Source organism: Netta rufina (genome assembly GCF_964035555.1).
Source record: "Netta rufina genome assembly, chromosome: 7".
Classification (NCBI taxonomy): domain Eukaryota; kingdom Metazoa; phylum Chordata; class Aves; order Anseriformes; family Anatidae; genus Netta; species Netta rufina.
The window spans coordinates 34,555,456-34,582,921 of record NC_140130.1 but is presented as its reverse complement, the minus strand read 5'-3'; the positions used below and the strand labels follow the sequence as shown (position 1 = coordinate 34,582,921).

The 27,466-nt window shown below is 39.0% G+C and overlaps 1 protein-coding gene across 2 annotated transcripts in view; it reads left to right on the top strand.

Moving 5' to 3' along the window:
• ADAM12 (ADAM metallopeptidase domain 12) overlaps nucleotides 1–27,466 on the top strand; it is a gene marked incomplete at its 5' end in the record, with an annotated part of 180,886 nt that overhangs the window by 97,998 nt on the left and 55,422 nt on the right. Inside the window, 7 exons of one of the 2 annotated variants that reach the window (XM_084289703.1) lie at nucleotides 2,050–2,128; nucleotides 5,688–5,764; nucleotides 17,241–17,418; nucleotides 22,189–22,254; nucleotides 23,163–23,234; nucleotides 24,261–24,430; nucleotides 25,745–25,829. In XM_084289703.1, the coding sequence (XP_084145829.1) occupies nucleotides 2,050–2,128; nucleotides 5,688–5,764; nucleotides 17,241–17,418; nucleotides 22,189–22,254; nucleotides 23,163–23,234; nucleotides 24,261–24,430; nucleotides 25,745–25,829 (727 nt within the window). The remainder of the gene's footprint in view (nucleotides 1–2,049; nucleotides 2,129–5,687; nucleotides 5,765–17,240; nucleotides 17,419–22,188; nucleotides 22,255–23,162; nucleotides 23,235–24,260; nucleotides 24,431–25,744; nucleotides 25,830–27,466) is intronic. The other variant, XM_084289704.1, reaches the window with a different exon arrangement.

Sequence of the window (27,466 nt, the reverse complement as noted above, 5' to 3'; positions counted from 1 at the left end):
TTTGTCCCATTAAATAAAAATTGCTGTGGTATCCAATGTGAAATAACGTTTCCAAGAAGTGCACAGCAGAACTCTGTTGGCTTCAGCAGCAATGGGATCTTACCTTTTGCTTTGACAAAGTTAATGAATGCCTGCTAAGCATGGAACTTGCAGTGTAGTTATATAAATAATAATGATAATTAAGAAAGCAGCTGCTCTTTGTGATAATGAGAATGACAGTAGGAAGCTGGGATACAGCACACTTCATTTCAAGCAGCCCTCCCAGAGGCTGCAGGCACAAGGGCTGAGATAAGCGTGGGTGTCAAGTGCCACCCGAGGCACCACAGGGTGCCAGAGCTGTCCTCACAGGGCTGCTTGGTGAAATGGATGGAGCATCTAAAGTGACGCTGGGTGCTCGCTTAGGCAACCGAGTCCTGCTGTAGGTGTGGTGGATGGCTGAGATCCAGAGCAGTTCCTGTACAGCCTGCAAACCACTGCAGTGTTTTAACATTCATTATCTATTAATATGCTAATATTTCTCACAAGCTGTAAAATGTGAATGGAGAAGTTGTGCTTGAATACTTATTGTGTTGACCTTTGCTGTCTTCATCCTTTTATGTTGATATTTCTTTCTTTCTCTCTCTTTTTCTTTTTCTTTTTTTTTCTTTGTCTTGTTTCATTCACTTTTTTTTTTTTTTTCTTCTACCTTAAGATAAGGACTCTTAAAATGGGTTTCCTCTCTAATAATTGTACAGTTCCTAGCACAATCAGGTCCTGAAGGTCCTCATCTTGGCTGAATGTTAATATATTCCAAATAAATAATGACAATAACAAAAATTAAATGTTCATTCATGTTCTAACTTTAAAGTTTATATGCATTGCAACAAATGTGTACCAAGACTATGTATCAGTTCACGCAATATATGTGCAGCATTAATCAGATTTCAATTTAAAAAGTCTTTCTTCAAGTGAACATCCCAAAGGAGAAGAGCATCTCTGCAGTGGAACAGAAGTTTTTGAACCCCTGTGCCAAAGATTTTCTGTAGTCTGAACTCTAGAGTCCATCAAAGATGATGGTGGCATTTGGTTTTGGTTACTTTTATATTGCTTTTGCATTTCACTACAATGTCTGTCAAAACTCAAACATATTTGTGCTGAGGAACATAGTTTTAATGCCTGTGTTGAGAGTCAATGTGGATATGTACTATTCCTTCTGGCCTTGTTAGAAATGCTCTTTGGATGAGGAGTTGAAAAACAGACCAATAGCAGACTGTTGCCAAGGCAGGGGCTGCTTTCCCTGTTCCATGTGTTTACTACAAAAGGAAACTTTTCATAGTTGTCACACACATACACTCTTTCTGGGCATTTCTGGAAAACAGAAATTGCAAGTCAAAATTCTTGGTATCATTGTCAAAGACAGGAGGGGAAATGTGGACTGCATGAGAACAAAATAACTCATCACATGCAGGATACTTCACTGTCTCCTGAGACATCATTTCAAGTTGTTAGATTTCCATTCATGAGTATCCTTTTCAGATGCTCAAAATAAATGCAGTAGTCTGACTTCTGTAATTTTCTTGAGGTGATTTTCCTTAACTGTCAATGGAAGAAGTTTGTTGCATTTACTGAGAGCTAACCTAGGCTTTGCTGGTGACTTGCTGATTAAAAGAGTACACTATACAACAAACTAACAAAGGGAGAACATTTTCCTTTTCCAAAAAACACCAATGCTTAACAATGTTCCCCATGTCTAGATTACAGATTTAATGCAAAATGTGTTGAAAATTATATAGAAGAGTCAGTACCGACATGTGCTGGCATACAGACTTCATTTGGAAGACAAAGCAGTCTGGAAGCCCAGACTTTTCACAATTGATGAAGGAAATGCTCATGCACTGCAGCTTCAGTGTTTGGAGCTATATTTTCTCTTAGTTCACACACAGCCCCGGTAGTCACTGTATTGTTAATGTTGTGCTTTGATTGCTCTCTCAAACAGAACCATTAAAGGACAAAGTCAAGGTGATGTGGCCTTAATATTACCTGTGTCCTCTGTTGTTTTTTTCCTTTTAGGGGCCTGTTAGCCAGCAGCTTCACAGAAACACATTATTTGAAAGACGGCACTGATGTGGTTCTCTCACGCAATTACACGGTAAGGCTGGTGTTTCATGGGTAGATGATGCTTCATCATTAAAACCCAAAGTGCTCTTTGCTGGGATCTGAGCCATGGGATGAAAAAGCAATACGAGTGATCTTTTTTTATTGTTGCCTTCTGTACCTTTTTGACTGCTGTGATCATACGCATCAATTTTTAGAGAGAGACTTTAAAGGGAAACTGTGGGGTTTTAACCAGGTGACTTTTCATTTCTGTAGGATTTATTCTGCTTCTTGGAAATATAGCCATTAAAATTTTGTAATAAGGTAGCCATTGTTGAGTAGTTAAGGAGGAAAGTCCTGGTTCAGTTAGGAAGAAAGCCCCAAGTTAAGATAAGCTCATGTCAGTGGACTGGAAGGCCTGGGTGGCTTTCAGCACTGGGAATCCAGTTTGGGGAGAGACGGTGGTTTGTTCAGGTGTGTTTTTTATCCCAGCCCATAAGACTGCTATGGATATATGCGTGTATGTGTGTGTGTGGCTAATATGCTCCTTGTTAAAATCAGCACAAAAAGCTTTTTATCATAAATAATTTAAACTGCTTTTTATAAATAAAAAATGCTTTAAGGCAGTAATGTTTTTGTCCTCTGACAGTAGGAACGCCTTAATTAGAAACAATGCAGCAAGTGATTTTAATTACAAAGTTTATCTTTTTTCTGCCTAAGTACTTCCAGCTCCTATGAAGTATTTGTTACTTTACATTATTTATTTATTGACATAGTCTGAAGAAGCATCATGCTTTCTGTTCCCACCCATAATGGGCTTTGCTGATATCAGTGAAAGGCATTATTTCTGTGCATAATATTTTCCTTCTGAAGAAGCATCTTCATTATAGCCCCAGACCTCCCAAGTAAAGTAATCATTTTGAAAGCTTTCAGTGCTTTCTTGTTTCCTGGGTGCTCATATCTTCAAAACCTGTTCAGTAGAAAATAGTAATTTGTTTTAGAAACAGGGAAGCTGTAGACACTCCTTAAGGAAGTAAAACATACACAGTACTTTGTCAGGGTTAACTACGTTAACATGAATATGAGTATGCCTAATGATAGCTAGGCTTTTCTTACAATAAAAAAAGAAAAAAATAATAAAAACTGTTTAGATAATGACAGTAAGTCCTGAATAATACTAGCAGTTCATTTTGCTGCCTAAAAGAACTTTTATTTTTTTCTGAGACCAGTGAATTCATTTTTCATTAAATACTGCAATATGGTTTAATACAGATAAATCTCTCTGATTTTATTTCTACATCTCTTCTTTACTGAGGACATCAGTATAGCTTGTAGTTGAAACCAAATCCAATTTCTCATTGAAAATTTGCTTAGTCAAATTTTGCCTGGAGATCAAACCAAGGTGGCTTTGTGGAGCTGTAGCTTTGGGGTTTCTTTAACACGTGCTAGAGCCCAGGTTATTCTTCTGCTCTGTAGCACTTGAAAAATTTGCAGTTGTCAAAAGCTGGTCATAATTAAATGATCTCAAGTAAGGGTAGAATATTTAAGTATGACAAATCATCCATGGTAATTATTTGTTTTTAGGGGGCTATCCATTTCATATACTGGGATACAGAAATTAAAAGCCTTTTTTTTTTGGGGGGGGGAGGGGGAGGGAGAAAGGGGGAGGAACCTCTTGCAGTTCAGTGGAGTTACTGAGCTAGAAATCAATTTTCTACCAGTCCAATTGCAGGGCATGGTCTGATAAGTTTACATTTTCAGTACTGAACTTGCAGGAACTTTGGCTTCATACATATAGTGTGTGGATCTCAGAGAAGTTGTGAAATGGGCCACAACCAGGAGCTCAAAGTTAATAAAATAACAACTTGTGTGTGAGAGGGAAAGCAATCCGGACCTTTGCCATATTCAGTCTTTGATAAAGACAGCTCTCTGCAGCAGCAGTCTGTATAGGACAAGATATCAGCTTGCCCTTTCTGTTTCACTGAGTACTTTGGTTAACACCAGTGATGCTAAACCCCAAAGACTGGCAGCATAAGAGCTCTGAACTGCATCTCTGCCTTGTACTTAATTTAAGTGACATGAATAAAGCTACTTTGTGTTTGGTTTTATACTGTTTCAAGGTCACTGTATGAAAGTCAGTATTTGTTTGGAGGGGGTTATTGTTTTTTCTCTCTTACCAACTGGATGAATGTAGCTGACAATATTAAAATAAAGTGAAATAGTTTACTCATGCTGAAAACCTTGACATCCACAGCAATTGTTACTGAAGTGTCTAAAAAGTTGGATGACTTCCTCCATTTCATTGTCGCTTTACCCTTGCTAACAGGTTGCTGGCTCTTTATGAGCACTGGTGATAAAGATACCCAAGAGTAAAACACTATTACCCTATTTCTGTCATTCTGATCACCGAGAAAAGCTATTGAGACTTGTATTAAGAAAGTCAGATATTGCTGTGCTGTGTTCAGTTGCTCACATTAGAAATACAAATGCTCTAAAAAAATATTTTTCATGGTATAACCTCATTTGCAGAAAATATATATCTGAATCATTCCATCTTGCCCAGCATTTTCACGGTTATTGCTTTCTTTAACAAAATCAAGGTGGTCTTTAGAAGTCTGCTATGTGAGGCTTTGTAAGTGAAAACCATGCCCCAACACTGAAAAGGTTAATTAATGCAGCTAGATAGATGTGAATGAACCAAGTAATAAAAAGGCACAGTGAGGTGACTGTCAGGTTGAAGCATGAGTGATAACTTTCCCTCGCACTAATAAGATAGGAACCTTTTACAATGGTATTTTCAGTTTCCTTGTGGCATTCAAAGGAGCCATGAGAAAAGAAATGCTGGACGTGACACAATCATTGCTTTCCAGTCTGTCACATAATTGGGAGTGTAATATAACCTTTAGTCAACAATAAAATTAACCTTGATTCCAGACAGATACGTGTATGTGCTGAGAAAGTATCTCTGTTGTGGGTGCTTTTGCAAGCAGTGGATTATTAAGGAAATACAATAACCTAGCCACAAAATGAAATTGGATTGTTGCCTCTCAAAATAGAAGACCTTCTTATTCGTGGTTGCTCTTAATAACATGCAGCCACTTAGCTGGGTAATTCAATAAAAGATTTCCTTTCCAACTTGCTTCCCTTCCTTTCATTCACTCTGTGATTTTTTTCTCAAACTGTAGGGTTGGAATTAACTTTTTTATACCTCCCTTTATACATTGCTACCTTTATTGATGTACACAGATATGAATGATCTTATATATAAATATGTGTGTCTATAGAAAGTAGTAAAATGTGACAGCTGATTTTTTCATCTGATTAATTTTATAAAACATTCTATATTGAAGCTTTAAATAAAATAAGAGAAAAACATGGGTCCCATTCTCTATGGTATAAACACACCCAAGGTTTCCATTTTGGAACCCCTTGGATTGTTGATTCAGTGAATATTTAGTGGGTCAGGAAAGATGCTGTCAGTGTACTTCTGAATGTTGAAGCCTGAAATTGAAAATAGCTTTGAGATACAGGGGTTGGAAATCCATGAGAAAACAAGACGGCAACATAATATTCTCTCTCTCTCTCTCTCTCTTTTTTTTTTTTTTTTTAATCAGGGTCACTGCTATTACCACGGCAATGTACAAGGGTACCCCGACTCGTCAGTCAGCCTCAGTACCTGCTCTGGACTCAGGTGAGCCAAAGTTTTAGTAATGCTTGAGCTCCTTAATAAATCATCCTAGTACCCACAAGGTTTCTGTTTTACCTTTTTAAAAATGTACCAAAATCTATTTTTCAAATGGTCCTACAACCTCTGTAAAATCATTTATCTTGTTGCTCTGAAGCGAAAAATGGAATAGAAAATGCAAAATCGGGGTTGCCCATTTTGAGGCTGGCAGTGCCCCATGGCCCTGTGGCCCGCAGGCCAGTCCTCCTGGTCCTCAGAGCTGTTTTATGAGCAAGGGCAGGACTGCTTGCAGCTGTGAACGGATGCATCAGCCAACAGCCTAGCCATTAGGAGGCTTTGCTTTAGAAATGTGGCTGTGGAGCTCAATAAACAGCGTTCATGGTAGGTATGATGCTCAGCATTAGGATTTTAGCCACTTGTTAACAGAAAAGTAGCAGATTCATGTTGCTGAAAAGAAAATCTCTTCTGAGCTGGAGAAAGGAACAGGCTGACAACATTTTAAATACACAATGGACACAGTTCAGGAAACAATTATCTTCCTTACTTGGACAATCAGAGAGTGGTATTTACTCACAGAGCTGTTCCAAATCACTGTAATTAACTGTAAATTGGCTCTAGTGTTCTCCCTGGAAAACCCAGTTTTCCTGTCAGGTTTCCAGCTGTCGCAACCTTTTCTGAGTTTGTTTAATTTATCTACAAACAGCATGAGTAGCTGGAGTCTTTTTTCCCTTGATTTTGCATTTTGTGCAATAGTGGTATTATCAAGGCTATTATACCAGAGCTCTGGAATGGAGAGCTGCAGAGAGAACAGTTTGTTACTACGACACCTCTCCCTGTTGTTTGCTGTAGTGGGTTGGGTTCCAGTGGCTCATTCCCATATGGAGAGGGATTTTGGGGGCACTGCAGTACGTATCAGGCGTATTCCACAAGCTTACTCTAATTAACGCTTTGCATAGAGCATGGCAGCCTGTGTTCACCAGTCATTCTTTATATGCAAAAATATGATGCAGTGCTTTAAGCGATGCATGGGTAAAGGGGTTGCGTTGCTGCAAGGTCCACAGGGAAAATGTGTGCTGTATGGGAAAGGGTCTGCACCAGTGTCTTGTTCCAGAGCTACCTCATAAATTAGGAATGCTCAGGACAAATGACTCTTCCCCACAATAAATGCATGCTCTTTCTTCTCTAATTTGCTCGTTCTCTTTTTACAAATGTTGAGCTCACAGAGTCTTTTCCCAGTTTTAGGTAGTAAGATATGTCAAGGCAACATATGCTGGCAGAGACATTTTTCTCTCATCTGGCACCATTGCAGATTAATCCTCAAAGTACAAGCCTTTATTAGGCTCCTTCCCCATAGAGAAAGCATAGCAGCATCTTTTTCAGTGCAATTTTCATGACAACTGATCTTTGGCTCTAGCAGGAGAACTGAGGATATATCTCACTATCCATGCCCATTTAACTGCTGTGTTCACTGCTGAGGTTGTTCAAGAGAGCATCTATGAGCGATAACAGCATGCGATAAGGGTGCCTGTTGAGTTACTCCACAAAACTCATTTCACAGCCTGTAGCCAATAGTAATAGCTCCTAGTCATCATCTGTGCTTGATTTGAGCCAGGGGTGTCTAGTTGTAAGGCTTTGTAATGCACCGCCAGCTTCTTGAGCCATCCAGGCCATCTCTTTAAAGCTGGTTGGGAACAAAGGGCTGAAATGGCTACGCTGAGGCCCTACAGCTCTGAGCACCTTTCAGAACATGGCCCACAGGTCACAATATTCCTCTCCCACCAAAACATTACTGTAGCAATGCATCCTTTGAGAATTTGGGTGGAAAGTTTTACAGCATATGATCCAGTCTAAAATAACACGAGGAGAAATAGGACAGTTCAAAACTACTGTACAGCTCACTTTACTGACACCTTTGCTGCTGTTGGATCTTGAAAGAATAATTATGAATAGGATAGGATAAGATGGGATGGGATGGGATGGGATGGGATGGGATGGGATGGGATGGGATGGGATGGGATGGGATGGGATGGGACAGGATGGTGTCCTCTCCCACCAGCTTGGTGGAGAAGGGACTTTTCCCATTTCATGGTAAGGACAGCAAGCTGCAGGGGTACACAATGAGACAGCGTGTGGCTGCATGGCCCGGGAGAGGACAGTCCCTGGGGCAGCCATTTCGCTGGCAGCAAGAACTGGAAGGAAATGCTGGTCTCCTTCTCAGGGAGGCTGTTCCTGGCTTTGTGACAGTTTTTAAGTGAATTGGGCAAATCTCTCTGTCTCGGTTTCCCCATCTGTGAAATTCATTTAATGATTCTTACCTACCTCACATGGCTGTTACATGAGGGTAAAGTTTAAGTGTCTGAAAAGCATCTAGTGAAAGGAAGTGCAAGCTGTTAGCTCACTGAAATCTCAGAGCACTAATATCCTCCCGCTCCTGTTAGACAGGCACCTTGGGCATTGTTCCAGGTGAGGAGGGGTAGGAATAATCATCTGTTCCCCCATATTAGAAGAGTTCATTAAAAGACATGAAGCTAGTCATAAAGAAGAGGTTCCACATTTTAGCTTGCTCTGAAGCCTGAGTGCTCAGCGGTAGTCAAAGAAGCAAAAAGGATCATAGGAATTACTGAGACAGAAATAGAGGATAGAACAAAACCCCTCATTACCACTTTATAAATCCATAGTGCACTCACATCTTGAATTCTGCATGCAGTTCTTGTTTTTCCTTCCCTATCCCCACCTCAGAAAAGGAAGCATTATATCCATTATATATGTAAAAGATACACAGAGGGGCAAAAATGATGATCAAAGGTATGGAACAGCTTTTATCCAAGGAGGGAAAATAGACTAGGATTTGTCAGTTTTGAAAGGAGATGACGATGAAAAAGGGTATGATAAAATTAGGTTGAATGTCATGCTGGAGAAGGGACAATTACTGAATATTTTCCATAACCCCCAAATTAGGAGGCATCAAATGAAATTTTAGAGCAAAGGAAAGTACTTTTCTATCCTTCCTATAATGAAGTTGTGAAATTCACTGTCACAGGTGGGTGTCAAAGGCAAAAATATCTGTAGATTCAATACATGATGAAACAATTTGGGGAGAGGAGCCTCTCCAGGACTGACAAACCCAAAGATGTCCCTGACACTCATGCTGCCAGAGCTGGGAATACCTCCTGGAAGGTGTTTGTTATGTTCTTACATTTTACCCCTAAGTATCTGCCACTGGTCAGAGGCAGAGGCAGGGTGCTGGGCTGGAGCAGCCCTGCTGTCAGTTAATATGACCAATAAGTTCTTACAGACACGGTTGGGCATTTGACACGTTGTTAGCTTATAAATACAATGTGATTAGCCTGCCTGTCACAAGATACAGGAAGAATAAAGTGTGAAATCTGCAAACTAAGACAGATTTGACTAGTTTATGTTTTTCAGACAGGTAGAGGAGTGAAATATAAAGATAACTGAAAGGTAGACTCAGTTCTGTTAAACACAGACACCCACATACTCCAGCTATGTTACATCCTCTCAGGCACAACATTCGAGTACCTCACTTCACATAGGATTGCAGTGGCATAAATACTTGGATTGACACTGATAGCAGCCTAAAATGCAGGTTAGAGGGGAATACAATCATGCCACAGTCTGTGTCCTGCTGGCTCCTCTGGAGGAGGAAGAGGTGAATGGTGGAGAGGAGACAATATATGCTGAATGTACCAAAAGGGAACAATGGGTAATCAGGATTTCCGGGGCTTCCATCTGGATAAGAAAGCCAATTAGATTGTCAAAGCTTGTGGGAAGGTGAAGGGGAAGGTGACCAACCAAGTAAAGTCATTTCCTTCCTGTCCTGTGGAAATGCCCTTCTGTTTATCTAGCTCAGAGGCTCTTCAAGTATTTAGCAAATAATTTTTGCCTGCAGACAACACACACATCTATGATAAATTTGTATACACCTGAATGATTTTTCCCCTATTACTTTCTCTGAGAGTGCAGGAGCTGGCACATACACACAAAAAAAGCAGCCTGAAGAAGAGCACAACCTCCATGGTCTGTGCTGAAGGCCAGGGGCTGGCAGGGGGGCATGCAGGCCCAAACGCACATACTGAGCGCTTGCTCAGAGACTCCTTGATACTTTAGGGATACAAATCTCATAGGAAGACTTTTCTTTCCAAAGCAACAGAAAGCTCTTGAAAATCTTAAGACTCTCTCAGCATTACCTAATTGCCAGATAATAAGCCCATTCACATGTATAAAAGTATTCAGTCATTGTACGTCCCCATCAGTGACTGAAAGATGCTGTGTCCACGGTGACAGCAATGGGAATATGGCTGCAGGACACAGTAATTATTAATGGGATTACATAGCTATGCCAAATGAGGCCGCCAATACTACAGCCATCCATTTGTCAAATGGCCTGGCCAAATTCACTGTCCCAGACACAGTCAGCTGAAGAAGGGATTTAAATACAGCACTCCAGACATCAACTATTTAACAATGCAATGGAAGTAGGAAACCAGTGAGGGAAAAAAAAAAATAATAATAATTCCTCATACCTCTTCAAGCATATTTTCCCCACAGAAGGAGAGATTTCATCCAAAAAAGAAGTTAGAAGAAAATCCCAACTGAGAAAAGCCTGGGTTTGGATGTGTGCTTTCTCTCATATTTTCTGAAGAGCTTTTAGTTCATGTAAACATCTCACATGGTTTGTAAGTTATCCGACCATGAAACTACTGGAGGTTTTGAGCTTTACATCAGAAAGAATTCAGTTTCTGGGTTTCATGGCTTCTGTATTCTCTCTGTTTAAACGGTAAACTGCTTGTGGATCACTTCTTTGATCTGAGATGAACATTATGTCCACTCTTTGACAATACTTTTTGCATACAGTCCCTGGGTACACGGTAATGCCCCAGGCACCACTGCTGCTGCTAGAAGTATGAGATGATCCATATCTGGTCATTTGAGCCTGCCCTTTCTCCCTCCAGTCTGTGTCTGACAGGATTCATTTATGTATATATAACATACATTACTATATAAAAAATAATTGAGATGTAAATAATATTAAAAATACTTATTAATGTATTAGTAATAATGTTTTAAATTTATATGTAAATGTGTGTATATATATATATATATTCATACATTTTATGACTTGAAAAAGTCCCAAACCTCAAGGTGATGTTCAAGTTTAAATCAAGCTTGCTTTTATGGCTACACCATTTGCTTCATAATGTTATAAAATGTGCTCACTAGATGGGTAGCGATGCCAACGTATTTCCTTCTTCAGTTTTCTCTGCTGTCCTTGGTCTGCCTCGTCATCCTCCCAGTTAAGCTCACATGTGACACTTTCTCTGATAACACAATTGATGTTTCTTGCCACCCAAGTGTGGACAAGGAATTGCATTACCCTTTTTGAGTCAGGTAACGCCCAGCTTAAATTCCAGGCATCAGTTGCAGACCAATATGCATTCACTCTGGACACATCTGTCTTGCACTGAGAAAGGATTAAGTGCATGCTACAGTAGTCTCTGGGTATGACTACATTTTCGATGCTGTGCTATAGAATATATTCTCAGGTTAATAAAAGGCATTGGCTGGAATAAAACATGTATTTGACTAATGATGTGTCTGAGCGAGAACACCTCTACCGCTACTGCAATATGTGAAACCAATGCTACTGCTCTAACCTCCCTTTGAGATGCTAGTGTTTGTTGATTTGGGCCAGACTTGTTGTTTTAATAGAATTCTGATGTGCAGTATACCAGTATAATGGTATTGCTTGGGTCTCATGCGATGCTCTTCATCAACAGATCATTATTTTGTGTGCTTACTAAAATTTAACCCATTTTTCAGGTGAGGAGCTGATGCAGACAGAGGTGAATTGCTTGGCCAAGGCTGCATGGGGGACATTGTTAGAGACAGGAGTACTTCTGCCTCAGGAGTACAGTTCCCATTCTCTGTATTTCCCAGTCTTTTAAATTAAATAAAGACCAAACCATTTGGAAAATATCTAAAGAGTACCTAATGTATTAGAAGGGAAAAAAAAAGTCTGTCCATCATCTTGCTCAGTTATTCCAATAGTACATGTATTTAACTGCAACTAACTAAACCAGGCTAAAAGTGAAGGTTTTATTCACTACATTTTTCTCCCTCTTTGTTTGTCTGCTTGCATGCCTGTGAATTTGTTAGACACATAGGAAAAATAATTAAAAATGCCCCACCACTTTATGGGTCGCCTTCTGATATCACACACATTGAGAAACGCTGCAGTGAGTAACTGCTGTACCTCTGTCCAGGGCAGCCGGAGGGCAATACTCCAGGGCCACAAGGCTCCACTTCTGTTATCTATGCAGACAAAACTCACTGAAATCTGTGGCAGAACTGTGGGATCTGACCCTTTTCTTTTGAAGCTGTACCATTAATTGTGAAATGGAGACTATATAGATCTTTAAGTAGCACAAGAGTACTGCATGGTCTTTCACTGTGGACAGAGGCAGACTCAGTGTCAGTATGTGGTGTGAAAGCACGACAGCTTTAGTCTAACTAATTTCTTACAAACTGAAAACATCTACATTCCTCTTCCAGTGGTAATAGGGCTTTTTATTATTATTGTTTAGAAATGAGTATAACTTTGTGCTTCATTAAAACCAAATGGTTAATTGCATTCATGAATATCAGATTTATTGATTTACTTAACTTTCCTCTTACACTACAGCAGAATAATATATCACAGTTTCATGTAATGCTGTCCTAGCCAAGTTTTACTTCAGCATCACAATTTCTCAGACAAGTATGCATTGATGGTTTATGTTGGCAGAGCCTTTGCTTCTGCTGACAAGTTGGAAAAGAAAAATCCCATTTATATTTTGAGATTTCCTAAAGCCTATTGATTTATGAAATACGGCTGGCCTTGCATTAGGTTTTGTTTCGTTTTTTCTTCTTTTTAAGAGAAAAAAAAATATCCCATTTGTTTTTATTGCTGATTTAAGTAAAGGATTTATTCTATCAAATTGCATTTCACTAAATGAGAGATTCCTGGCAAGGTAAACAGCAAAGTAATAACAAATTCATTACTTAAGTTATGTTTTAATTTCTTGTTCTTTGAGATGGACAGAGAGTTCCCATCACAGCCCATGCCATTTACATGGTCCCTGTGTGTCCACGTGGCATATAATGGTGTATAGTAGACAAATACCAATGAGTTGTTCATGTTTAGAGCTGATTAGCAGCAAAGTGGATGTGGTTTATTCAGTGCTGAGCACCAGACATGAGCAGGGTTCAAACCCTGCTGAGAAGCAGAGTAAAATATTAGCTCAGGCTCAAGACCACACTGAAGCTGCTTCCAGTTGGCTCAAAGCCTGTGAACTGATGGCTGGACATGCGGTATGGTATAGATTTTATTTTTCGCCCTCTCTGCTACTGGTGATGAAGAGGAGAGCTTGATTGTTTTAGATAGGAATTAATTTGTCTCTTGTCTTTCCTGCTTAGCTGTTTTGGGAGATCTTTCTGACTTCCCAGTATCACTATATTTTGGGACTAGAGAAAATACAGGTGCCGTGAGTTAGATACCTGGAGACCAAATAAAATATATTATATATATATATACATATATTATTTTTTTCCCCAAATGTTTATAAGCTTTGGAATTCTGGTAGTCTTTTTCCTGATAGAGACAATGATAGACATCTCACAGATTTCTCCAGAAGTTTGTCTTAAAGAATAGTTGCTGCTTGAGCCTTCACAGAGCTGCTGGAATCCCTTTGGAGTTCCTTGTGTCATTTTTGGCTGGGGTTTTTTAGTTTAATATACTGTCTGCCTTTTTTGAAAAACATTGTATTACTTAACATCAATGCCTCCTGAAAAAATGGAGAACTCGCCCCATCTTGGTCTTGGGGGAACATAGGCTGCCTCAGGAGCATGCAAGAACAATGTACAAGACAAATACACAGAAGCAGCATAGGAGTAACAGAGGCTTCTGTGAAACACCTGACAAAAAAGTGGGGAAAAAAAAAGCAAAAAAAAGCAATTATGGATTTATTTTATTTATATCAAATTTTCAGTAATGAAAGACTGGTAGGTGTTGTTCATCTGATCCTGCCACACCAAAAAAGAAACTGTCATTTTTGACCAGTTGCATTTTTAAGGTGCTGTGCTTGGCAGTGATCAATGGGGGAAAATGCAATTTTAGGAAAAGAAAATTAGTGAAAAACAGAGAGCTGGCCAAGATAATTCATATTTGATATTCATTATCTTATTACAGATGGTCACAAGCCAGGTGCAGATATCCTGTAGGCAGCACTCAAAGGACAAAGGTGCTTTAAATGAAATGTATACTTTCCTTTATGCTGAATCTGCAGATTTCTCTTTTAGCATGGGATTTTTTCATATGTAAAGGATGGCACTGTTCTTAAAGGCTCATGCTGTCCCTTGGGATGGGAGTTTCAGTGACAAGTTGAATAGGCTGCCCTAGCTCTCACATGCTCAGTAGAAAACAAAATTAATCACTCTGGTGTCTGTGTTCATTTGTCCATAACCCCTGCAGCAAAAGAAAATGAGAGGTAAAGGAGTTGTTAGTTAGTTTAGGCAGTAGCTGGATGTACTAGAGGGTGTGCTGGAAATGTGGCATTCAGGGTATTTTGGCTATGAACTCTTGAAACCAAGATGTAAAACCCAGTAAGTAAGCTTTATCTAGCAAAAAGATACTATCAAGTCTTGCCCACTTTAGTATAAATAATTAAAGAAAAAAATATATATATATTTTTTGAGCTAAGGTTTTAAGCAGGATGAAGTTTAATATTCAAAATAAAACCTACATGCTTATACATTGTTTTGGAGTTGTTAGTAAAGGGAGATGGCCAGGCTGGCCCATTTCAAACAGTGACTAATGGACTTCAGCCTCCATCGCTGGTTCCAGCAGCTTCCAAAATAAAATGATTAATTACACAAGGGAGAGACAACCCCCACTTGATTATGCTGATTATAGAGTTGATGATCATTGGAGCAAAGAGGATATATTGTCAGAGCTTCCTAAATTCTTCACAGAATAAGGCAGATCTGAAAATAATGCCTTAGAACTGTAGGGTGTAAGGTTACCAAATCACAGGGCAACCTGCTTGGAGGTCTCTCATATGTCAGTCATGCTATAGCATATCCTAGCTATAGCTACAAGGGTTGCTGTGATAAATCAGGCCTGATTTTCCAGCTATCATCCATCATACACAGCATGCCTTTGTGACTGGTATATTACACATCTTACCTGGTTTGCCAAGGGTCCTAAGGAAGCTGCAGATGGAGTATTAGAGACTGATTCTTGTTTCAGAAAAAAAGTGTGCTTTCGGTAAAGCACACTTCTTTCACTGGAGCTATTTCTGTGAATGCTGTTGCACAGCTTTCGTATTACTGTGGATTGCCAGTCTTTCCCTCAGACTTCTAACTATTATAGTTCACAGTGAAATGGTCATTTGTTGGCTTGGCTGAACTGATGAGAAGGATGTTTTGCAAGAAATGGGCTGTCAGCTTGGAACTAAAGTTTCAGTTAATTGATTAGGAGTTTCTTCATCATATCTTTCTAAGTCTTGAATAGCTAGGGCAGCTTTTTCCAGATAATTTTATTTTTTATTTTTAAATCAGTCTTTATGGTGTCATTAACCTGCTCCTGGCTACTTCCTCTTTTTCTTCTTTTTTTTTTTTTTTTTTTCTTAAAGCCTTCTGCAGAATTTTATGGAGACACATACTGGTCTCACAATGGTTGTAGTACCTCACCTTTGCTGTAGTACAGACAGAAATAAGAAGAGCAGATGCCTCCTATAAAGAAAAAGAAAAAAAAGGAAAAAAAAAAAAAAAAGGAAAGAAAAAAAAGAGACAAACTAATAAAATGTAGCCAGCTATGAGCCAAAAATAATAGCTGTTTAGCAAAGTGTAGAGATAGTATAGAGCAATGTCTAGAGAGGAATTGAGGAAGAACACCTTGGCCAATTAAAAGTTTCATATGATTTTTCTGTAGATTGTAATGGTACTGCTGAAACTTTGCCAGTACTCAGGGATTTATGCCTTCCTAATTTAAAGACTTGGAAAAATCAGTAACGCAGTGCACTATGCAGTGCATTTTCCAATTGATAAATACCTCACACACTGTATAAGAAAATGCTTATCCATAGTTAACAACAAACAAATGGGTTTTAAAAGGTCCATTACTTTGGTCACATAATTACCCAACAAAAATGGATATCCAGTTAAATGCAGAAATTATCTAGGACTCTCCTGTGTGGTGTGTGCTTGGGATATGACACTTGTATATTAGAAACTGAATAATAAATTCTTTTCTCTCACATTAATTTCTACCTGAGCCCTGTCTCTAAACCTAACCTGTGTCTTCTTACGGTATCATGCCATCGGGATATACAGCATAGCAGTCACTTACTCTGTGCTGCTTCCTCCAGCTGACTACTAATTCAAGTGGTATTTTTGGAAATCATCCTACTTTATGCCATATATTTCCAGAAATCTTATTCCCAGAATGAGCAGACCATGGACATCCATGCCACGCTATTGGTTCTTCTTGTGCTCAGCTGAAAGAGCATCTCTGTAGCCTAATGCCAGCAGGACGAACTGAACTTGTTTTACTGTAGCAGTTCAGAACAATCAAGCAGAACCCAGCACAAGAACCCAAGAACAGCTTCTATTTGGTCTGGAGTATACAGGCAGTGTATTTTTTGGTAAGGAGACAACACATGAAGCCTAGAATTGGCTATGTGTCCCAGAGTCTTCCACAGGTTTCTTGGAACAAGGTGTTGAATATCTTTCTAAACCCCTATTTCCTCTTTGCATACTGTAGCTGACAGTAATGTGACAGGAGTGCTTCCATTGTTAAAAAGTCTTTGAGATTCTCAGCAGATGATATTACAGTAAAATTATTATTTGGGGGAGTAAAATATGTTAAACAGGAATCCACCAGTTAATATATCTGAGTTTCTTTTTACTGCCCCATGATGTAAAGTTTAATAATCCTTTTTGATACGTCTTTCATCTGGCAGATGTGATGCTTGCATCAACATTTGGTTTAAAAGGTATCTGCAGATCATAATGAATTCTTTTTCTCTATACCTTTTCTTATAAAAGCATTTCACCACGCTTTTGTTCACTGCTGTTTGCAACCGGTCCTCAGAAGCCCGCACATCATTACTCTAGTAAGCAATGGCAATGCATCACTGGGAGAACGGAAAACACATAAAATACAAATGTAATTTTGCTCTACAGCACAACACTTCAGAAGAGGAAAATTTTCTTTGAGCCATTCCTTCTTGTAAGGTGCAGTGTGCTGCAGTGACAAATATACAGCTTTGATGTTTCCTGCTCCACCCGGCCATGACATTGTAAATCAGCATTTTTCTTTTTCATATTACGTCATTATTAAACCCTGTTGTAACCTAGTTGAAGACAAACATAGATTCATTTTTGAAAGCCATGCATCTTACTCTGTTCTCTTGTGCTACAGGGGAATTATTGTATTTGCAAACAAAAGCTACATTCTGGAGCCAATAGAAGGTGCTACGACTGAACACAAGATCTACCGAGCAGAGAACTTGAAAATAGGTCCAGGATCTTGTGGCCACCAGTTGGATATCTCCACCATGAGGTCTCATGACACAACACACCATTCTCCAGCTGGCAGGGTAGGTGGATTATACAGTTTTACACTAAGTACCTTTCTGAAAGCATCTTCACAACCATAAATATTTGTTCCAGCCTCATTTCCTATATACCTACTGAGCAAACCACTAAACCATATAGTCATCTTGTGTTGATGATATGTACTTAAGAACATGCATAAATTTAATCATACACTTACACGATTTGTTAAAGCTTTATTGCTTTTTTTTTGCTCTTGCATTGTATTTATACATTCTTTCTGGTAATGAGATGGCACAGAAGTTTGTGGTTTCATATTATGGTGCTATATTTTGGTTCATGTATGATTATAGCAACAATTTATGAACCCATAAGAACGCTAAGCAAGGTCTGGAAAAGTTCTTGCCCACCCAAGATGGAAAAGAACATGATAGCTGTGATGCTTTGCAAATAGTGTTTTAAAACCTAAATGAACCTTTACGTTCTAGAAGGAAAGTATCTTATGCAGACAAAACAAATTCTCACCATATTATTTTACAGAAGCATTATTGTAATTGTTTTAATGTAAGAAGAAATGTCCTTAATGTGAAATGCATCTAGCTCATGGAAACTAGAAAATGAAATGAGCTGAATACCAGGAAGAAGAAATACTACAATAACTTCATGTGCATTTTGGAAGGGGATTGTAGAAAAAACTGTTTCAGGTGTTCAGAAATTCTACAGTGTTACAAAGCTGGCCTCAAAATTTATTATCTGTCACATACTGGGGTTTATAGTTAGGTGTACTACTAAGCCTTCACATTGAGTTAATTGTTAAGGAGAGCAACCTAAATGGCATCACCAGATTTTATTTATGTAGTAGAATTAAATTATTTTATACTTCAGGAATATTAAGCATTATCTGTCCAAATTTCTTTTTGTCTAAATGAATATTGCATTAGCTATTACATCTACAACTTTATTGTCTTATATTTTTTTCTCTGAATGTATGAACTCACTAAGGTTGAAAATATTAGCATTAGTCTGTGTAAGCTTTGTTTATACTTTCAGCTCAAACATTCTCTGTTAATGTTCCCTGACATCATATACATATATGTGACATGACCTTTCTGTTCTTTCTGGGAAACATGGCAGAACAAAGCCATGGCCTTCCAGTTTGTCCTTCTATAAATGCAACTCTACCAAAATGGGCTTCCTTTCAATGAAGCTTCAAATATAGGGTCCTACACTATGCCAGAGTGTTTCTGTAGATCCTACTACAACCTAAAAAAAAAAAAAAAAGTATTTTCAAATTATTTAATGTGAATAGGAAAGTTCTTTTCACATCTTTATTAAGGTTTGCCCCCAGATGTTTGGGACTTTGCAGAGGTAATCAGAGTAACACAAGGAAACTGAAATAAAAAGCATGTGTATAACTAGCTGATGCAATCAAAACAATTTTACAATTACCTTCATGGTTCTCACATTTTGTTGATGGCTTCAAATACATGTCAAATTTCACCTTAAATATCTGAAAGATATTCTTGCTGTGGTTCACTGGACGTAATTATAAAACCTGTCAACAACCACATCATAGAGTTAGGTAAAATACATATCATGAGTATGCTGGATACGCTTTTAATGTATGAATTCTGGAAGTTGTCAAATGTAATGTGTGGACTGAATTTTCACATTTCAATGTTGTCATCAACTAAGCAAACTGTCAGGACACACTGAATAAGAATGAACTGCAAAATATGGAGACACAAGGCTGCTCCAGATTACACTGGGTCAAAGAAGTAAGCACAAATCCAGCATCAGGTTTAGGGCATGATGAAAATTTTAGGTTTCTCGGCAGGTTTTGGGGGAGCTGCTTTTTTGCTCTTTTTTTTTTCTTTTTTTTTTTTTTTTCCCCTGAACCTTCACTTCAGATACCTACACTAAATGCTTATTGAGCAGAACCAAAATGTTTGATCAATGTATCACAAATTTAGACTAGTCTTTAGGTTAGATTTAAGTACAAATCAATGATGGAACAAACAATAAACTCAGCTTCCCAGATCCAAACAAGAAGTTTAATAAATCAAAGCAAATAACACAGCAGGTGTGTGTAGACACAGTTTTCCCTGTTAGAGCTGTGTCTCTGTAAGTACTGGGTTATGTTACAAAGCAGGGGACCATCAAATTGCAGCTAGGAACATGTCTTCCAGTTGAGCTCCATTGAGACAGGACCCTACAGAAAGCAAGTCTAGTATGTAAGGCAGTCCCTACAGTATGGCTTTTCTCTGTAGCCACACAAAATAGCCATTTGTGTGGTCCTGGTAAATCCCAGAACAGCTGTTTTGGGGAATTAGATCACAGAGAAGGAGAGAGGCTGCAACATTGTGCTGTGAATCTAAGCAATGCCAATTCCCAGGCAGGAGAGCACAGGGAATATATGGTGGCATAGGACAGCAGTTTTGCAGTAGGATCAGGTATGGAAGAAGCAGAGGAGCAGGACAGCAGTCAGCTGAACAAAGCGTATTGTCTCCCATTGTGAATATCTGTCATAGCTGTATTATTGACTCTTCATTTTAATTCTGAGTGATTCAGTCAGTCAATGGATTGTGCATTGATGCAGTAGGCTGCAGAAACCAAGCTGAAATAAGTGATAATTAGGTACATTTTATAAATAAATATCATATCCGAGGAATACACATAGCCTTTGGGCAAATCACAGGAAAGGATTCGTTATGCAAATCAGTCACCGGAGGCTTATATCATTATACCTTGGTAGTCAATTTCTCTCAGGCTAACTCTCTCCGGTCCAAACAGTTTTATTTTTGGTAAAAAATGAATGGCTTGCTGACTGGTGTAACAGAGCCTTCTTATATCTTTGCACCTGGATAATCATGTCTCATTTTTTTTTTGCTTTTCATTTCGAAGAAGACTAGAGGCATCTTGGGGTATGTCTCTAATCAGGGATGCATAATAAATTTCAGGTTTATATTAGACATTCAGTGTCTGAGAGACCAATTCTGCCACAAACAAAACCCATATGGTCATTTGCCTTCCATGGCATCTCACTCATGTCCAATATTTTGCAGAGAGGTGAATCAAGCTCTGCCTAAACCCTGCAGGTTCAGCTGAGCTCTGTAGAGATGTGGCAGGCCCTTTGCACTGCACCTGCTGCCATTACAGAAGCAGCAGGAGCAGATGTGCTGGCTGCTGGTGTCTGTTTCCCATCCAGCACACCACCAGGCACTGCCAATGCCCTGCGTGGCAGAGGAGGCATGGGTACATGCACCAGGTCCATGCACACACCATGTCCCCATGATGGAGACAGTTGCCTCCAGCAGAGCCAAAGAAGATGACAGGGAGCTCCAGTACCAGGAGAAGGTGTAAGAATACCTACCCATGTTAATTTGCCAGAGCCCCCGATGAGTGTAATCCTGCAAAGTGTTTGTACCATTGATGCTTAGTTCATTAATGACAGCTTCTAGTGGTTTCACAGTTCAGAAATACCATCCAAGTGGAACTTAATATTTTTCAATTCCTGTAGTTTAAAGGTTGTGTCACACTATTAAATATGAGTTTCCTAGTGTTGGAAAGTTAGAGTTACCGAAGGTTAGTTACATCTGGCACTTTCCTCTAAACATAATGTTTCTTGTAAAACATTCAAAATCATCAATCTGCAGATAACAAAGAGGAACACTTTGCTAATGTGAAGAAAACTTTGTGAAAGTTGGCTGGAAGGTGATGTCCAGTACTGACTTAGCTTCATAGGGGATTGCATAGTTTGCCTTGGAACACACTGTTTGCTTTTGAAAGCTTTAGTCATGTTTTAGGTTAAAGAGCACTAGTACAGTTTGAGACATCATAGTCATTAGTAGGTCATACAACTGCTTAAGGTCCTTAAGTTCTGGCACGAAGATCACACATACTGCTGGGACCTCTGTTCCCTAACTGTTTTATTCCAGAAACAAGGGAGGAATAATAGAATAGATGTTCAGCTGGTGTAAATCACAGAACTTCCACAGACTTTAATAGGTCACTTAAATTTAGGGCAGCAAATGAGCTGTCCTATGATTAATAGCCTTAAAAAATCATTTAATTTTTTTCAGTGATCCTTTTGGAGCTAAGCATTATGATTTTTTTTGGACCTGCAATCAGAACTGCAAGTAACGCGACATGCATGAATACACAGATGCAAAATTAAATGTAGGCTATTTTTAAAGCATTATAGTTTGCTTTCCCAGACACTGACAGTTTATTTAGCTGTTTTTGTTTTGTTTTGTTTTGTTTTGTTTTTCTGTAGTTTTGTTCTCTTTTTTTTTTCTTTTTTTTTTTTTTTCCTACACAGTTTATAAGTAGACCACTTGATTGATACTCAATATTCCTTTATTACTTTATCGTGCTTTACTTGATATCCCTCTACAACTCATTTTTCCTGGTTGCCCATTTGTCTGTTGCTTGAAATGTTTGCTAAAAGTTATCTTATCATTTCTTTAAATGTACCTTGGAAATAGCAAAGGTCTTTCTGCTGGAGATGATATTCTCCTGCGAGGAAAGATAACTCAAACATTGCAGCTGCAGAAACCTGAAAGGTTAAGAGACACTGTGCAACACTTTCCTGGTTGCTGTGATCAAATCCTGGTTGTACAGGTCTTTTTTTGCAAGCACCACATGGACATGAGGAGAAGGAATGCAATAAGAAATTGTACACCATGAAACCTTTGGAAGTATGAGATGTTGTATATCTCCTCTTGCAAAAACTTTGTTTAAATGAGGAAGAGCTGATTCCAAGGGTCACATTGAAACAACAACAACCAAACCTTTTTCATCTTCTTTGGCAGTACAAGAGGGAGACTCTGAAGACAACAAAGTACGTGGAGCTTGTTATTGTGGCAGATAATCGTGAGGTAAGAGACTTAAACATAAAAATATATGGGAAGCACAGGTGGGAAATGGGTTTCCATGGGATTGCAAGTAATGTGCTTCAGATAAAATATTGTAGTTTTCACAAGTAATGCTTCTAACCTAATTAAGGCTAAGCAATGGAAGGCACTATTAAGATAGATGACTGCTAGTCATTTGTAAATGTTTTTTGCAATATTTTGTAAGGAATTTGGCACTCATAGATAACTGGGATGTCTGGCAGTAATTCAAGACAAGGCAAATAAAAATTCACAGCCCAGGATTTCCTTGAGCTGGTTAAACCATTGCATTTCCTGCCTGCCCTTGGTGTGATTGTCACTGTTCAGAAGATGCTGTAGGATCCTGCATTTCCTTCTGAAGCAGTACTGTACCATCACATTGCACAAAGCCTTTCTGACAGTTTGGAAGCAGAGCTTCAAAAAAGGAACCAGGACAGGCTGTACAGATGTGTTCCAGTGAGCTGAATGGCAACCAAAGATGAGAAGGCTTGCTTTGAAATATTTTGCTACTTACATTTTTGTTTGTTTAAAAAGATGATGGTCTTTCACTCTCCTTGAACACAGCTCATTAGGGAATAACAATCACTCTGCTGCCAAAATAGCTAACAGAAGAGCCCTTTCTTTTTCACAAAACCTCAGTCCTAGAAAGCTTGCTATGTAAGACTTAGGGATTTTAAAATCTTTCTATGAAGAACAAAATCCTCTCCCATAGCCTGTGTTTATTCTGAGGCAGATATCAGTTCCATGAAAGCCAGGAGAAATCTGCCGTTGTCCTTTGCTTGCTCCCTGTAATCCCCAAACATCACTGACAGTGCCATCAAGAGTAAGGTGGATGCTGGGGAGAAAAGTTGCTGTATTTGTGCTGCTAGTACATTGATCCTTTATTTTCTAAGTTTCAGAGACAAGGCAAGGATGTGGAAAAAATTAAGCAGAGGCTGATAGAAATTGCAAACTATGTTGATAAGGTAAGAACATGAGGATTATTCCACTTTTTCAGAAATTACTGCACATTCTGAAGGACATTGCTGTGAGATTTATGTCTGTCTTATTAGTATAAATTAAGAAAGCTTTTAAAGCTTAAATTTGTACCTCTATGAAAAGAAAAAGAGCTCGACTCAGATTTACTGGTAAGAGCAAGTCATGTTTCTAGTATTTCCTTCCATACTACATGCCCACACTCCCAGTGTGCCCACCACACTCAGACCATCTCCTTACACAGCCAGCTGATGCCGTGCAGGTGCAAAACATGCAGCTGAGAACCTGGCCTCTGTCAATGGTTCACCACCTGCCATCAGCCCATCAATAAGAGCAATGTGTGTTTCCTGCTGCCTCATTTGAGTGAACACACCTGCTGTTTTCCTAATGCCCCAGTATCTCAGGGCAAGGTTTCTCTCCAACCACTAAAAGCAAAATAATGATAATAATAATAATAATAAAATAATAAAGTTTAGTTTAGATGTGCTGCATGGCCAGAAAAATTAGGAATGTTGTACTCAAATTATAGCTAAGGGAGTCTAATTTGTCTGAGAACTTATCAAGTGATGCTTCAAGGACAGTAACTCAAGGAGAAGCGTTCGTGATTAAAAACAAGCTGCTGAAGGTACCTCCACCTCTTCTGTAATTGTCTTGCTGACTTATTACTGGAAGACAGGCATTTATATGTTACCTGCTCAAAATTAATTTTGCATGTTACAATATATTTATGTTTCATGCTTAATTTATGCTCAACAAATGGCAGTGTTATCCAAGTGGCTGTAATGCATATAAACAAGACAAAGATCTAGTATATGCTTTTCTCAGACTGTCAGCCAAATCCAGACTTGATCAATTCCTGAGTCCTTCTTCACATTACTCTTACCTTAGAATTGTTATCTCTGCATCATCAGTAACACTGTGCCTGCTCCCCCCTCACAGCAACTGTGACATTTACTGGTGTGATAATAGAGTAGCCAACAGCTCTATAATTGTTTTTGTTTCTGTTTTCTCATTAGTTCTACAGGCCACTGAATATTCGAGTAGCCCTGGTTGGAGTGGAGGTGTGGAACGACATGGATAAGTGCTCCATTTCTCAAGATCCTTTCACCAGCCTCCATGAGTTTCTAGACTGGAGAAAGCTAAAACTACTACCTCGTAAACCCCACGACAATGCACAGCTAATAAGGTAGAGTTGATGCCAAATCTAATATTGGCTGGTATTTCAGTGATGTGAGAGTAGCTGTACTGTATTCTTCTTCGGTTGTCTAAACTGTTGGGATGACTATCTGTGATCCTGAGGGTTTGTCTTTCCCCTCCACAAACACAGAAGTGCTTTTCATGGCCCTACAGCAGATGCTCCAGATAAATTTCCTTTAACAGCTCTGCAATAGCTGTTACTTGTAGGCATTTCCTGAATACAACATGCATGGAAATCTAGATGTATAATAAGCCAATAAGGACTTTGGGCATGAATTTGCAGCCGGTTTAAGGTGGTCTCAATCTAAGCTGTTATTGAAAAAGGCAGTCCTGCCCTCTCCCTTAAAGTAGAGCTGAGGCGGTATTATTGTCAAGCAGATAGTGACATTCTAAGGTCAGGTTGGACAAGACTTTGAACAACTTGATCTGGTGGAAGGTGTCCCTGCCCATGGCAGTGGTTGGACTAGGTGATCTTTAAGGTCCTTTCCATGCCAAACCATTCTGTTTTTATGATCTGAATCCTGCTCATTCATAGAAAGACATCAATAAAATTAAAAATGCGGTCTCAATCAGAAAATTAATTTGAATTTGTGACTTACAATTTAAATTATATACATCATTTACCTTGCTGCTGTTTCCTAGATTGAACTGAGTAAAAATGCTCAAATCAAAAGCAGTCTAAAAAAAAAAAAAAAAAAATAGCACCTCTTTCTTGATCCAGGTATTGTTTTGATCAACCATACTATGGACAAAAACAGACCACATGTCTTAGTAATTAAAAGGAGCTCACTTTATTCATTGCATAGATATTTTGACACTATCTGTGGGGGAATAGAGTGAGTCACTCTAAACTGTCACAAAGTATTTTATTATATGTTTTAATACTTTGTTTAGAATGATTAAATTCTATGTTTTGTATTGCAACAAGTAGCACATAAGCTTACATTAAAATAAGCCTTCCTTGAGCTAGAGACAGTATTTTTCTGTTTGCGTTTCTATTCCCAACATCAATCAGGAGAAAAAGAAAGGAAGAAGGGGTCTTGTTACAGCAGTAAATCCAAAGGATGGTGATCAAATGGATCTTTCTCAGAGCAGGGTTGCTGTCATTGTCAGTTTGGCAAGTTGGCATGACTAATCTGTGCTTTTCATTGTTTTCAACCTGCAAATGTCTGGAGCTGACACATTTGAAACAGGATCTTTGTTTGAGACTGGCAGAAACACAAGACTGAAAATAATAAGGGCGGTATCTTGGCACCGAATGTTGATTCTGGGATTCTTCTTTTCCTTTTTCGCCCTCCTGCAGCGGGGTGTACTTCCAAGGGACTACCATTGGCATGGCGCCCATAATGAGCATGTGCACTGCAGAGCAGTCTGGAGGGGTCGTCATGGTAAGTGGTAAAAGCACAGCGCTGGAAACTGGCCCAAGTGGTGCAACATGATCTCACGTGTTGTAGTGCTGTATTCTGTACCAGCACATCAGCCCCTTTTGTCCCATTTTCAGTCTGAATTATCTATATCTACAGGCAGCTTGCATGTAAAGTTTTTAACTCATAGTTTCCATACTGAAAAAAATAATAATAATAAATATATATATATATAGTATTAAAATATAGCATGACCTCTTTGCAAGAATCTTCTGCTCCTACTGATCATTAAATCAGGTGAAGAGGTGCTATGAAGGATGAGAACCAGAAGATGTATTTGTTATGCACCTGAGTATACTAGCGTTACAGGCAACAACAGTCTACCCTGAATCTTTCATTATATCGATTTTATTCTGGATTTACAGAGTTCCCTGTGTAAGACCTTACTTTACATCTTTGTAGCACAGTGGTTTTGTTACATTGCCAGACAACAAGCACAAACAATGGCAGCATTTATTCTACCTGAATGTCTCTCAGAGAATATTGCTAGTAGTGCTGTTGCTCAATGCTACATGTAATGAACAAACAAATAAACATTTTAGTCAATTTCTGCTACTAACTCTGGAATACTTTCATTTAGAAAAAAAATAATAATAATAATTTTGAACAGTGTTTTTTAAGGGTGAGTGAAAGCAGTTTTGAATTAACTAAGCTTTTCAATTCAAGTACTTTAAATAAAATTAGGTGTGGACTCCAAGAACTTGCAGGCTACTAAGAGGCTCAGCTGGTGGCCTTAGAGCTCAGCTCCAGAACAGAAAGTAATGAAGCCCTACAAACCTCATAAATTTTGTCTACTTCTGAGTTCAGCTTGGAAGTGCTGAAAGCCCTTATTTTTTCTATGGTTTTGTCTAGGCTTTCCCCACATTAGCTGATCCAGCCATTCTCTCCAGCTCTGTTGGATGCCTCAGTTACACATCCCTATGTAAACAAGGTGGGAGTTGAGAAATGCACATTGCTCTCAGAGTTTGCATGGTCTCAAACCTTCCAGTTCTTCAAGCATCATGGAGCCAACCTGGAGCCCAAGACACTAAGGTTTTTGCCTCAAGATTAAGTGGAGTAGTCCCAGAGATACAGTCCCTTGAAGCCCCTGCATTTTTTGCTTCTCAGTGAGCGTGCAAGCTGAGGTTGGTCCACACGCAATGCAGGGCTCCTTTGTGGTCTCTGGGACAAGTAGGCAAGAAGCCAAGCTGAGGCAATTTATGCATTCATGGAAGATGATGTATTGATGATCTAGACTGGGAGGATTTATGAGGTGAGTGGGAAAGATGAAGAGTAGGTAAGAGTGGGAAAGAACAATCAAATAAGTTGGAGAAAGTCATCAAAATTGTAGAAAAGACGTAGGCTTAAGTCTCTTGGCAGCTTTAGAAGCTGAGTCTCTAGTCAGTGTTTGTTATAGCTTCTTGCTGGGTACCTGGGGGCTAGATACAAAAGGAAAAGAAGGCAAAGAGGAAGGAAAAGCTGGGGGAGTCTCCAGATGCACTTCCAAATCTTGGCAAAGGCATAGATGAGTCAACCAGCCCCATTTTATCCATTCCTCCCTCAGGGTAGCAGTCACTGCTTCGGCTTTATCTGCAGAGATGCTCTTAATGATGCCCTTAATG